This window comes from Harpia harpyja, chromosome 11 (assembly GCF_026419915.1).
Source record: "Harpia harpyja isolate bHarHar1 chromosome 11, bHarHar1 primary haplotype, whole genome shotgun sequence".
Taxonomy (NCBI): domain Eukaryota; kingdom Metazoa; phylum Chordata; class Aves; order Accipitriformes; family Accipitridae; genus Harpia; species Harpia harpyja.
The window spans coordinates 29,200,739-29,214,911 of NC_068950.1; the positions used below are offsets into that span (position 1 = coordinate 29,200,739).

General features: G+C 38.7%; 1 protein-coding gene across 5 annotated transcripts in view; it reads left to right on the top strand.

Annotated features, from left to right (window-relative positions):
* Positions 1–14,173, top strand: part of COL24A1 (collagen type XXIV alpha 1 chain) — a 152,594-nt gene that overhangs the window by 23,473 nt on the left and 114,948 nt on the right. For all 5 annotated transcript variants that reach the window (XM_052801639.1, XM_052801634.1, XM_052801636.1 and 2 more), the window contains exons 5-7: positions 2,779–2,832; positions 6,395–6,448; positions 8,605–8,658. In XM_052801639.1, the coding sequence (XP_052657599.1) occupies positions 2,779–2,832; positions 6,395–6,448; positions 8,605–8,658 (162 nt within the window). The remainder of the gene's footprint in view (positions 1–2,778; positions 2,833–6,394; positions 6,449–8,604; positions 8,659–14,173) is intronic.

Sequence of the window (14,173 nt, forward strand, 5' to 3'; positions counted from 1 at the left end):
GCAGCCTTGCCCTGTGCCAGGGGACAGAGCACAGGCTTTGCCACAGTGAGCAGAAACCTGTGCCCCAGCTGCTGAGAGCAAAGGAGAAGCCTGTGCTGCTGCAAGGACTAGGTGACAGGGCAAAAGAGGGTAAATCTGTGTTTGCACGATTGTGTACAAAAAAAAATGCTTGAGGAGTCCCTGAGGTCATAGTTGATTTGGGGGGTTTTAGGAGAAGGGCAGCTAGAGGGAACAGGTAAGGATTTGTGTATATGATTTTTGGGCCATGGTATTTGGGTATGTAAGTGGTAATGGCTGGAGTGTACTTATCTAGGCAAATCACAAGTGGGAGATAAGGGGGTAGTTTATATAAAGGCTCAGCAGATGTGTGGGAGGAGTTTTGACTCAGCCTTTGAGGAACATTTAAACAAGCTGCTGCTCAATAGTGTGTTGAACATCCTGTGCTTTGCTGGCTTTCAAAACGTGGTCTGACTGAGTAGGAAAGTGCACTGGTCAAAGGGGCTGAAAACCAAACTGATGCTTTAGAGCAGTTGGAGGCAAGGGAGTGGACGAGACGCGTTTAAAAGTATAAAATGAAAAATATCCTTCAAATCCGTATCTTCCTGACTTCTTGGATGCTTTTTTCAAATTATCCTCCTACGTAAGAGCTGACAATTCTTACAACGTGGCTTTCTATGTTGCGTAGTGCCTCTTTTGAGGATACATCTGGCATCAGAAGCAGGATCCCACATACTCAAGTAGATCCTCACAATTGGGAGCCTGTCTTTGGTTTAGAGGAGGCTGCCCATATGTTTAAAGCCATGCCTGTCAGTGAGATCTCTCTTGCTGAGTTGTTGTTTGTTTGGGCTTTTTTTTCTGCAGGTCTTTTTTTACAGGAATAGAGTACTTAAGAGCACAGTGCTCTACCGTGTGAGTTTTCTGGATTAATTATTGAGTAGGACACGCATTCCAATGTGAAGAGACAGCTTACAGTAGCGGCCTGGAAAAGTATGGAAAAGGCTGAGATGAATATTTACCAGTAGTTCTGAGTTTAAAATACACATTTATATGGGCCAAGAAAGTCTATAAAACTATTTGATAAGAGAAATAAATGTTTTTGAAACGTCAGTGCTCTTTAATTTGTGCAACACTGATAAATTCAAGCAAGTACAGCTAGTGAAGATACACGGTATGATAGACGAGTTTTTTGAGCCAAAAAGCACATAAAACCTTGTTGATGCAAAGTTCATGTCCACATCTACCAGTCTGCCCTGTGACTTCTGTCTTCCTTCACGTGAACTGCCATTTGTGATCCTGAAATGTGACTTCAGGTGTTGAAGGGAAGCAGCAGAGTGCAGAGCCGCATTGCCTGGGCTGCCTTCAGGGTCTCTCGGGTGTGTGTCCAAACCTGATCCTGACAGAGATTCACATGGGTTGGACACTTTGGGCATGGTATCAATGCCTGATTAATGGTTAGAGATTTCCATTAAAAACTGATTTTGATCTCTGTAATTCTATGGTAGAGAAGTCCACATCTGACAGTTAAGGATTTCTAAGTGTCTTGGCTTGTTCTGAGTTTCTCAATAATGAAATTTCAGCAATTTTGGAATTTAGTCAGTGATCAGACAAATTTCCCGATGCCTCTCATTTCATGAGGACGCTTTTGCATCTCTGTGTTGCAGTACTATGCCCCAAGATAATAACATTGCAAGCAGCAAAAGCTAAGAGCCACTTCAGCACTGCAGGTACATTGGCACTTTCTATTTGTTTCCTTTCTCCTAAATCTTTGAGAGCCCCTCCAAAGTTGCCAGTGTGCAAATTGATCTCTTAAACAGCACATGGGATTAGCATTTCTGTGGAGTTATGTCAACATTGTCATTAGTGAGAGGGAGCACTTAACAGACACAGCTTTCAGTGTTACTGCAAGGTATAACCAGTAAATTCAGTCTCATGTGAGGGGGACACACACTGAGTTTATCTGTTGTTAGACCACTGAATATATGAGAAAGCTGAAAAGGATTCTTATTATTTTGGGTATTTGCATTAATTGTTTGGGTGGAATTTTGGCTTTAGTGAATTCAACAAAAGCTTTGTTGCCAACTTACCAGGGATAGGTTTTCACCAGTTTGGTCCTTCAGTGTTTGGAAGATGAATAGCTGCTGACAGCCGTTGCAACAAGTGTTTTCCCTAATGTGCAGTTTGTCAAGGAGTGAGGATTGCTGAGCATATTGCAGGAATAGACACTTATCCTGGAAGATAAAGATAGTACTGATAGCCTATTCTGTTCCTGGAATGGTTTAAGTCCAACTCTTTTAGTAACAAGCCCGTTTTCTACACTGGCTGTGGGAGAATCAGGTTGGTGAAGGGGTTTTGTCCATGATTTGTTTAGAGAAGGTAGAATACATTGCTTTGAGTCATCCTTTAAGTCAGCGAGAACTGATCCAGTTCCTTCTCTTTGCAGTGTATAGCTGGATACCACAGAATGTGATTTTCCTGATTTTATCCCGTGCCTCCCAAGTTTTGTAGCTGGAGAGCAACATTGCAGTGACTGTGTGCCAAATACCTGTTAAGAATTATTTGGGAGGACAATAGAAACTGAAATGTTTAAAAGAAAGGGAAGTACTCGGCTTCACTTTCAATTTTTTAGGAAGATGTGCATTTTTTTTTTTCTTGAAAATCCTAACCAGTGCTTCTAAAAGCAACAAAGATGCAGTAAAATGACTCTCTGCAAACTGTTCACACTTGTTCAGTGGAGTACTGAATAATCCCACTCATTTTTGGTTTTGGTTTTTTTTATAGGGTATTCCAGGACCACATGGTAATCCAGGTTTGCCAGGATTGCCAGGTCCAAAGGTGAGTTAATTTATCCATGTTGCCATGTAAATACATAAAATTCTTAATGACTTTTTGGAAGCCCCAGAACTGTTTCCTATAATAGGAGCAATTGGCCTTATTTGGTTTACAGATGGAGACTGTTACTATAAATGTATTTTAATTAAATGTAATCAGTCAAATTGAACTTCAAATCAAAACAAAATAGCAGTTTATTCAGGGGAAAAACCCCTGTGTGTGAAGAATGGTGACTTGGAAACTGTTATCCATGCAAGTAGTCTGTGCTTCCCAAAAGAGTTCCTGTAAATCAGCTCAGCCTCTTTGATAAACTGGAATTTAAGTGAAAATAAACATTTAATTGCCTTTTTTTAAAAAAAAAAAGGGGGGGAAGAAAAATAGACTGTCATGCTCTATTAATTCCTCTTTTTTTGTCAATGTCTAACCTTTGATATTTAAATATTCTAATATTTCAGACATCACTTTATTAATACGCTAGAATAATTTTCTGAAGATTTATGGATGTGATATTTAAAACCAAAGACAAAATACGAGACTGGAAGCTCAAATAAAACCCTTCAAATTTCTGTAACATAGGCCCTTTAAATAGATTTGACAGATTTGTGCAGTTGCAGAATGCCTTCAACTCATATTTAGTTTGAACAATTTGATAGATATGTTAGGAAAAAAACAACAGCAACCATGATTTGTTTTAGTGCGATTCCTAACGGCAGGAATCTGACCAGTCATGACAGGTGTTAAAAACTGCTTGAGGACATAAAAAGAAATTTAATAAAGCTTTCAGTGTCAAACACTGTAAAACCAAGTGACTTTATTTTTTGTCTGTGTGCTCTTTAGTTATTATGTAGTTCTATAGGAACAGTTAAACTTAGAGAGTCACAATTAATTTTTACCATATTTATGCTGACTATATAACAGAATATATTGCTAGGAAAATAATTGTAACCAATTACTTCTAGGATTTGTTTTATAATGTATTTTCCCCCTCCACTGGATCATAATTCTGATCAGTTCTGTAGCTGTCTCCATGATTTTAAGAATAGAAGGAATTGTATGTGTGTGCATGTACCTATATATATTTTATAAATGTATAAAAAATACATATATGTGTATATTACTAGGTGCTTAGTGATCTCTTTCATTTTTGTTAGACTATAAATTATCCTTTCAATACAAGTATCTTCTGAAACACTTTTCTTTAAATAAAAATTAGCCAGGTGCTCACCAAGTTTTGACTATGAAGATCCAGTTGACCCACACTGACTATGTAAGCTGAAACGAAACACACTTTTGTTTGATCTTAAAACATTGCAGACAAGTTGCAACAATTTTCTGGCAGTAAATTAATGCAGAATTTTATTCTGCCTTTTAGATACATGCGTTTTTTCCCTCCTGTGCTGAAGCATCCTTTATGCACTTGCTTTTGAAGCATGGGACATTAGCTAATACCTTTACTGTATAGTAGCCAGCCCTGAGCGTGTGCTAGCAGTTCCAACCGATAGCTGATGTCCTCTGCATTTAATTCCTGATAAAAAGTTGATGTGTGTTTTTAAAGTCATTTAAAAGTATTCATGAGGTTTGGCTGTATTCCTGGCTCTCTGAAAAATGGATTACTTAAGAAAATCTAGTTTGTGGATTCTGGCACTATTCTAACTACACTGTAATGTTACATAGATTAAATAATGAAGTGCTTTATCTTCACATCTTGACCTGTGGTAACATGTTGTTAATCCACAACTGAAGGCCGTGCATGACAATGGCTGTTTGTTTTTTAGATTAAAAATTATGGGGAATTAATTGTGCTTATAAGGGAAAGGAAAGGCGATGGGTAAGTTATCAGAAGGCCTGTGTTTTAACTAGCTGAGAGCTGATCACAATTTTATTACAACTCTTAGTCCAATATGCCCATGTTGGAAAATGGAAGCAGGAAGACAGTTTGGAGATGTTCAAGGAATATAATTATTTACCTTCCAAAATGTAAATCAGCTGGAAAATACTCTGATAACTCCTGCCATGCTGAAGAACTGTGTTCTCTGTGACCTGACACATCAATTTAATACAACAGATTCATTTTGCTGTATTTCCAGTCTTTTAGTATTCAACAAGTTTAGTTTCTCAAGTGGCCTCACATGTACAAATCTTAACTGCAGAGGAAAGGATAACCCTGGATCTGCAGTGCCATACACAAGAGGAGGGTCAGGCCTGTTAGCATTTCAAGTGAAGGCCCTGGATCTTACAGATCTAAAATGGCTGACCATCAGGGAGGCGCATGCTGCTTGTCTTGTATGTCCCTCTGAGCATCCAGCGTTGCCCCTGAGAGTAGGATTGTGCCAGCAAATGTTTTTCCCAACTTCAGCTCCCTTTCAGTGAAGGGCACATATCATCTTTAATCTAGCACTGCTATGGCATAATTTTAATAGTAACCTTTATTTCCTTGGCTACGTAAAATGTATTTTTGAGTGAGAAGAGTAGATCTTGATGCTTATGAGTAACACCCGGTGTTACTCTACAGCTTTCAAATCAAGAGCACCATTGTAGCCTGTGCCATTTATATGAACAGCTCAATGAAATGTTACAGTGCCTTTTGCATGCAGCTTTTAGCATGAATTAGACCAGGGGGTCCCCCATGTCCTCTTCAATTACTGTGTTTTCAGTTATTAGTGCATGAGTGTGGTTTCAACCTATGGCTGCTCGGTCATCGTGAAGCAGTTCACCCAGCGCTGTCTCAGGAGGTGCCGTTTGCTGGTGACTCCAGTTTTAAGGACAGTGAATTTGACTCTGCGGGGTTTGTGGTGGCAGAGCTGCCTGTAAGCTGATAGCTCTGCAGGGCCGGCTGCCAGGCCCGGCTGGTCCTGACCAGCCCCGGCTTCTGGCCCCTGGCAGGCCCCGGGGCCTCCGTGCGCGTCTGCCTGCGGTGCCTGGCGCCTCGTGTGGCTGCAGGCTCTGGCAGCGGTGATTTGAAATAGGAGAGACTGGTGTGGCAGACCCTTCCCCTCTCCGCAGCCTAGTCTTGGATGCGGATGGTAATTCCTGGGCGAGAATGATGAGGTGTTTCATCTGCTAGGAAGTAATTTGTAATTAAACAGAGGCCTTTGCCTGTTTACAGCTCTGTCCTTCCCAGTCTGTGCTGCGTGGCGCAGGTACCGAGCGTGAGGAAGCCTGGGCAAGATTATAATCAATGCAGTAACACAGCCCGATAATCTTGCACAGTGTTTGGGGAATAGGTGGTGTCCTGAAGTGGTAGAGGCATGGGGAGAGCATTTCAGCTGAGGTGTCTGCTGTAATCCTGCTTGGATTTACCAACAAAATCTGCTTATCAAAAGTTTTTGTGACATTATGACATTTGGAAAGTGTAAATCTCATTTTGATGTGAACTCACACTATTATGTTTTGTTGTAGTTCTTTCTTGAAAAAGTTATGAGAAAAAAAATCTGTAATAACGAGTGCATTTTATATGAACATTCCCCCTTCTCCTGCTGTAACAGTTGAAAATACTTGTCTCCACATATATCATTAAAAACTCTCTTCCCTGATTATATTAATGAGCTTAATTTGTCTGCAACAGGGCCCTAAAGGAGACCCAGGATTCTCTCCAGGACAGGCAAAACATGGAGAAAAGGTAATAAATTATTAATTACAGAAAAATGTTTTGTCTGTCGCATTCTTTTGTTGAAGTCTTGTTTAACATTCAGACAAGTTAGAACAGCACAATGCTTTGTATTTACTGTGACACTGGTATATTTTGATACTTAATTATGTGAGACTGACCAGTGCAGATACAGGTGATGTAATGAACCAAAGACACACAAAAAATCATGTTCAAAGCTGAAACTTAAACTATGTATTTGATTTAATTTGTAAAAATAAAAAAAATTAAAAGGTAAGGACTTCTAGAACAAATGAAATTCAATTCTGTTCACACCGATATAACGAAGTACGATTCCAGTTTTCTTTAGTACCTTGCATTAGTCCAGAAAGTTGTGTAAGACACACAAAATTTGGTGATGACAAGTGCACACACATTATTGCATGTCACATTGTATTTAACCACGTTTTTTAACAGACTCTTGATGCTAAGATTTGTCGTTTCACTTCAGAGGCTTTTCCTGCTAGTTCCTCCTAAGCCGCTTTAGCCAAACTAGCAGTTGTTCTCTCTGCCCAAAATATTTGAGTATAATTATTTTAAATGGTTCCTCATAGAAATTGTGGACTTGAAAGCTTGTGATTATTTCATTTTTAGATTGCAAATCTAGTGACTGTGTATGAAAATTTAAAATCAGTGTGATAATACTGAAAATGTAATTGCATGTTTGCATTCTTATGTGTTAGCCTATGCTATATCTTTTAGAATATCTTTTATTTATGCTAAGTTTTAAGAGCATTTGTTAGTTGTTCAACTGTGGAACATTTGTGCTAAGTAGAAGACACTGTAGGAGCCCAGGACCGCTCTCCGTAATGAAGCAAGCATTAACAAATAACTATTGTTTACTGACTGCTGGTGTGTACATAAAATAACTTTTATTTTAATGCATACATTCTGTCAAACCCTAAAATTCACAAATATATATTTTTCAGTGTTAAATGGCTGCTGAGCAAAATTCAGAAATGTGTCTGTTGATGCACTGATAAGAAATTCAAGGGCAGTTTTGTAGAAATTGCAACATTATTTTAATCTAACCAGCTTTTGCTTTTGGCAGTCTAATCATAGTGCTGTGAACTATACATGTCTACCTGAAACTCAAGGTATATTTTTTGGCACGAGTCCAGGCTGCCACAGAACAGTCTAAAGCCTACCCATTTATATGTATGACCTACACCTAAACATATGTGGAATGCATCTATAATCCAAAAATATGGGATTTATATGCATTTTTATAGTTCTCACTATTTGGGGTTAATTTTTCACCCAAGTCAAATTTGCTCAACCTAAGTAATGGACTTGAATTTACTTTGATGCTAACTCACTTCCAGGATCTGTTCCTTGACTCATTAAATTTGAATTTGGGCACTAATCCTGAAAGAGTGAGTCTCCTCACTGTCAGTCCTGAGCAAGGAAAAGAGAACTGGAACAACCTTCCCTCCTCCCCCATCTGCAACAACCCTAAAATAATGTATCTTTTTCCATCTCCCTAGCGTTTGAGATGCTGTAATTCTCATTCACATGTACCATCACGTAGTTGCAAAGTTTAAAGAACTTGAATGAGAATAGCCATATGCCACCATAACACCTTTTCAATATGTGTTTTTCATGTTGTCTTTTACACAGATTATGTTTATGCCATGTTTTATGCAGCACATACCACAATGGCGTCCTGGTTCCTGGTTGAGGATTGTTGGCATAACAGTAACACAAACAATAAACTGTAATAGTTCAATATATATCTTAATTTGAGGTGAAACCACTCACTTCTGAGGGAACGGTTACCTCAAGAATTGTATAGCTTCTTCATTCCCATTTATGTTGGCCAAAAGTAAATGTTGTGAGGTTGTGAACTAAGTCTGTTCCAGCCCTGATTTGGCCATGTTGTATGATGCAGGAGCATGCACATTGCACCAGGTGGCTGCAATTGAAGAACTGTTGCCTTTTCAATTTTCTTTCTCAACACCGCCCCCCCCCCCCCCCCCCCCCCCAAAACTATGCCTGATAAAACAACATCAGCTACTTCTTCAAACCAAGTGTCCAAGAATGCAGAGAAGATATGAAGTCCTACATGTTTATAGGCCTGTGTCATGTTCCAGTGAAACACAGTGATTCTGGATGTTTCTGTTGTACAGGGTGATCCAGGGCCCATAGGCTTTCCAGGCCCACCTGGGATCAAAGGCCAGAAGGTAAGATTCTGTTTCCATTTTCATGTAAACCTCCCTGGCTCAAATCAATGGCCATCGGATGGATGTCTGGTGGTTGAGATGCGATAGAAGGGCTTTAGGCCTGCTGTTGGTACTGTGACTGTTTACTGTGTTAGGCTCCAGGGCCAACAGTGCAAAACCTTCCCTTGCAACTAAATTAAGTGAGATCATCGCAACAGAATGTAAATCATAGCTGCTTAGACTGGTGTTCTTCAAAAGGCATGGCATGCCCCTGCTCGAACAGAATAGGTGCTAGGGAAGATCGGCTTGCCTGCAAGATAACAGCCATTTTTAAATCAATTGTATTCAATTTTCAGTAATAGTTTTTTCATTTCTTTTCCTATATTGTGTATTTTGTAGTATAGAAGAAGCTCCATGGGGTCATGTGCTCAGTATTTCTGCACTGAATTACTTGCTTTTTTCCAAACGTGTGTCAGAATTGCTAAAATAGAGCTCAGGTGAAATAAATTCCAATTTTGAATGCTACATAACGTGCTGTTTTTTTAATATGAGAAATGTCAGGTGCCACACACTGCATTAAGTAATATATCCAAATTATGGCAGTCCTATGTATACAGGAAAGCATAAGGCAGACAGGTAGTTTTGGGAAGAGAACATGAAGGATGTCGATAGAGGAAATGAGACAACCTTAAGAAAATGAGCACAGAAGACTGAGGGAGTGAATATAGTTTATGTGGAAGGAGAGGTCACCTGACATAGGTCCAGTAGGCTGTTCTGATTAGTCAGATGGTGACAAACTGGTGAGGTGGTAAAAATCAGCAAGAAAGCTGGGGGGAAAGTACTATTAAATGCTGTCTTTGCAGAAGATAGTTTGGTGTTGCAAGTGTAATAGAAAAACAGGGACAACAGATATCACAGCAGAATTTTGAATTAGTAGGTAACACTAAAGTCAGCTGTAAAGTGTCCATTGAAAGGATGGAATGAATTGTTAGTAAGGTAGGCCCTGCTATTTTTGGCCTTAAGTTTTGATATATAGAGAAGGAATATTAATTAAATGCATGCCTGCTATTGAAACTAAAGAAAAATGGCATTGCAACAAAATTTATGCTCAATGTTATGTTTTAAGATGGCTTCATTTAACATTGTCTTGATCTTAAAGTGTATGACTGCCTTTTTTTTTTTTTTTTTAAAAGTCTAGTCATTCATTTCTAGAATTGACCAAAACATAGTAAAAATGTGACCAGAAAAGGAAGCTATCACTGAATTAGCACCAGGAGGAGTGTGGAAATTTATTTTGCCAAACATGTGGCTCACAGTTCTATGAACTGAGAAAATGCATAGCTGTGACAAGAATTTGCAGCCCCTCTGTTGAGAGTTAATGTACAAGCCTGGACACCGATAACTTTTGTCACTGCTGATCTTGGGCCACCTTGAGATTCCCCAAATATTGTGCTTTCTTATTTCATCAGGTTTATAGTTTTGCTCTGAAAACAAAGTAGTTATTGTTTTAAAGCTTTTTAGATGGGAAGCAGATGTCACTTGTTCTGGATTATGAGACTGACATTTGGGGGCAAGGAAATTAAAATCTTATGGCCGTCATGCTCTCTTCCTGCCACAAGAATTCACTCCTTATCTGAGGGTTAGAGACTCTGGAGAATCGTGCTTAGTTCATCACTGGAAATTTTACTCTCTGTTGCCATGTTGTACACATCAGACACTAACTAGAACCATGTTTAAGATAACTTCTGTCTGACCCAGATTGTAAGAATACCAGCTTTTGAACAGCACTACACCTGTAAACAGTTAAAAGTATTTCACGCTTAGTTTTTTTAATGACAAGCCCAAATTTATTATGTTTTAAATAATTGATCTTTAGTTATTGCTTTTCAATATATGTAAATAGGTAAACACGCTGTTAGCTCATTGTTATCTCCAGAAATTATTTTCAAAGGAATGCAAGCACAAGTAGCTGTGAAGTAAACCAGCTACAAGAAAAAACTGCAGAAAAATCAAATACCTCCATTTTTGTTTTGTACCCCAGTACTACTGGGGAATTGCTATAATATTGAATAAATAGCATATTTCCAATATTCTTTCTCATCCAGGTAAAAAGGAAGATTAAAAAATCCTACATATGAGTTAATGGTGTCCCAAATTTTATTTGATTTTGACAGTCAGCTTGTGTTAACTGAGTAGTTTCTAAACAGTGAGGTATTTGATAGTGAATAAAAACTGTAATGTTCTTCCAGATATTTTTAATAGTGTAATACAAATCTATGTTCATTTCATGGCAATTACTTTTTGTCATATTGACTTTTGTCAGTGTTTTCCTGAAAGACCTAGAAATTTGAGGGGTTTTCTTTATGGAATTCATCATCCATTTCCCATTAGCTGGAGTTGTGGCTTTGGAGAGCTGAAGTGGAGGGAATGCTGCAATGCTAGCTGCCCTCCACTGCATGCGATTGCCCCATTCAAGGGTGGCTGTGGAGGAAATTGTGTTTAACAAGTTTTCTAACCAGAATTTGCCTGGTTGTGAACTTCCTGTGCAACATTATTTGGTCCTTATACAAAAACATGTGTTGTGGAAGTTTGAGGCAAGTGTGCATGTTATTTTCACTTTTTTTGACAAGAATGACTTTGAGAAGCCATATTTCATGTGCTTTTGGTTCTATTTTTCTGAATATCTGAGATTATGTTAGGAGAGTTTCTTGGAAAGATTCATTTTACCCCCCCTCCTAAAAGAAGATTTTGAAGCCCTCAATACAATAGAACAGCACTAGTAAGCTACTGTTTTGGATTAGAACTATAAAATGACGTGCTTCTTGTTATAAAGCTGAGAATCTACAGGTTTTTTAATGAGATAGTAAAACAAATGTATGTTAATAATCAGGACTCTGGGAACAGATTATTGTGATTGACTTTATTTTTCATTACATGCCATGTGCTGGAGTATGTGTCCTTGTGGTTGCATATAAAATATGACATATTTCTCATGCCTGTAACGCACACTATAAAAAGCCAAGTTTTGCTCGGGGTAGGGCTCCAGATTTCTTCTAGCTTAAGAACAGAAAATTGCATGTTTATGAAGTGTTTAAAGGCCTGTTTTTCAGGCATCTTTTGAAGCAGAGAAGCAATGGCAGGAGATGAGGGTTACTTTGAGGAGAGTGCTGTTTCCAGAGCAGCTGCCTGATCTCATATCTGGAGCTGTCTTGACAGGACCATCTTTAAATCAGCATTCAAAACTTTCCTTATATCAGTCCAGAGACCTCACAGAGCGGAAGCTCCCTCCTTCCCCCTCTCCCCAAAAAGGGCCTACTTCACTGTACAGACTTACCTCTGCTAGCCAGAGTACTGGGGGGTAGATTGTCAGCCATAGGACAGTACTCCTGGGCAGTAACTTGCCTGGGATCATGCCAGTACATTAGAATGACTGCAGTGCCTGTGTGGTTGCAGGTACTTTACAATGACTTTGGAAAAGATTTTTTTAAAAGTTTGGCTACCATTTTTGGGCTAGCGTTATTCCCTAATATGTGTGTAACAGTAAATCACGGGAATCTGGATCTATAAAACACTGATAAAATTCACATACTAAAGTATAATATGGTAAGATACATTGAAGGAAAAAACTTGGTTGCAACCTGAGAGGGTTTCATATTTCCTTTTGTCTTTACTTTTGCATCCTGTAAGGGGTAAGGCAGATAGATAAATTTCAAAGCAGTAGCTGTGGCGACGTCAACATTATGCTACCAAGTGTCTCCCACTGTTTCTCCTAGAGAGTGCAGTTTTCCTTGAGTGGAAGGAAACCTCAACTCTGTGAGAGAAATTCCTCTACTGAATTAGATGGAGAAAAGGTCCATCTTCTACATGTATGCTGGTTTTTTAGTGATATTTCCATTCCTTAGGATATTCGGGCTAAGAGATGCTAGGTAAAATCTTAGTTGTGTTAATAAACATCAGCAAACAAGATAGAATGGAGCTATGAAGAAGAAAACCAAAACACAAAAACTGTTTGCTGATGAAGTTTTTCAAAACTAGATGCCGTGTGGTGACAACATGGAGCTGATAAGGAAGCATTGCAAAGGCTCATGTGACAGTGCATAGCAATCAGTTTATATGCTAGGCTTACCCCGTGCCCAGAAATTTCTTTTTCCTGCACTTTTGAAAGACAAGTATCTCTCTGCAGCTGACGGTTGTAGCATTAGGTATAACAACTCACCTACTGATTTTTAGAGGTTACGGAAACTTCTTGGCTTTCTAGCAAAGTTGCCGGTGTTATGCCAGATGTATTTTAATAACAAATGCATAGAAATTCTAATAAAGCACAATGGGCACCAGTAAGATGGAAAGACTTGGCTTGAACAGTCCTTGCTGTTATGATTTAACATCTACATTTTCTATATACAGACTTCACTCAGTCTGAGTCCCCCTGTGCTAGGCATATGGTAGAAGTCAGACATTTAAACTTGCTATGAAGTCTTTTCTGAGCCGTATTAGTTGGCAGTAAAGATTTTTCTCTCACGCAGACCAAAGTATTCTTGCAACTTGCTGTGTTTTTTGAAATGTGCTCGAAGGCTGTATTGCTCTAATTGGAAGCATCAAACCTTTCTCTTCCACACTGAGCTTTTAAATCAGAGCGTTAATCTTCATTAGAAATTGGGAGATACTGCATTTTGCAAACCAGTGCATGTGAACTTGTATTCTTCTTGTTTACTTTCATCTTAGCTCAGAGCAAGCTTGGTCTTAATTTACATGGGTAAGCTCAAGAATACAACCCAAACTAATAAAAAACTAAGAATTTTAAGAGGATTAGCTAAGTCACAGGAAAGGAAACCCTTATGTCAAAACTCTCACTTTGGAATTATATTAATTTTAGCATGGTTTAGCTTCATTCCCAATCAGCATTAAGTGAGTTTTAATAAATTAAGGCCATATTAACTCTGAATAAGAATATGGGCATGCTACTCTAAAATATGAGTTCAGAGCAGTTTTCCTCCAGCAGAAGTAAGATGCTGTTGTGTAGAAACATGGATACCAGTATCAGTCCTCCTTCTTCATCTCACAGTTCCTTGTGTGCCTTCTTTTGAGACTGTCCATGCAGGTGTTCATCAGCTAAACTGACCCACTTTGAAACTAAATCATGATAAATTTCTTTTTGAGCGTTTCTGTGTATAGCAGCATTTGCTTTCCTTTCCTCCTTGTACAGAAATAATAAACTACTGAGAGGTCTCTTCTAGCAACACCTACTTTAGTTGATCATTTAAGCATAGGAGAGGATAAAATTCTGAAATGGATAAAACTCATGAAATACAGAGTGGGCTGGGACTGTAAAACTATATGGCTTTCTGAGGCACATTTTGAAAGCTAAAGATGAGTTACCAGCTTATGCTGGCATGTTTAGTTCTGCTTTAGCAATTCAGTAAAAAATTTGGGTTTAGGCATGCATTAATATAGTAAATTGGGATATTTCATATTAACTGGTTTGTCCAAGATCAGCTCCTGGCTACCTGTGTTACAGATTTATTTTTTTACCCCGACA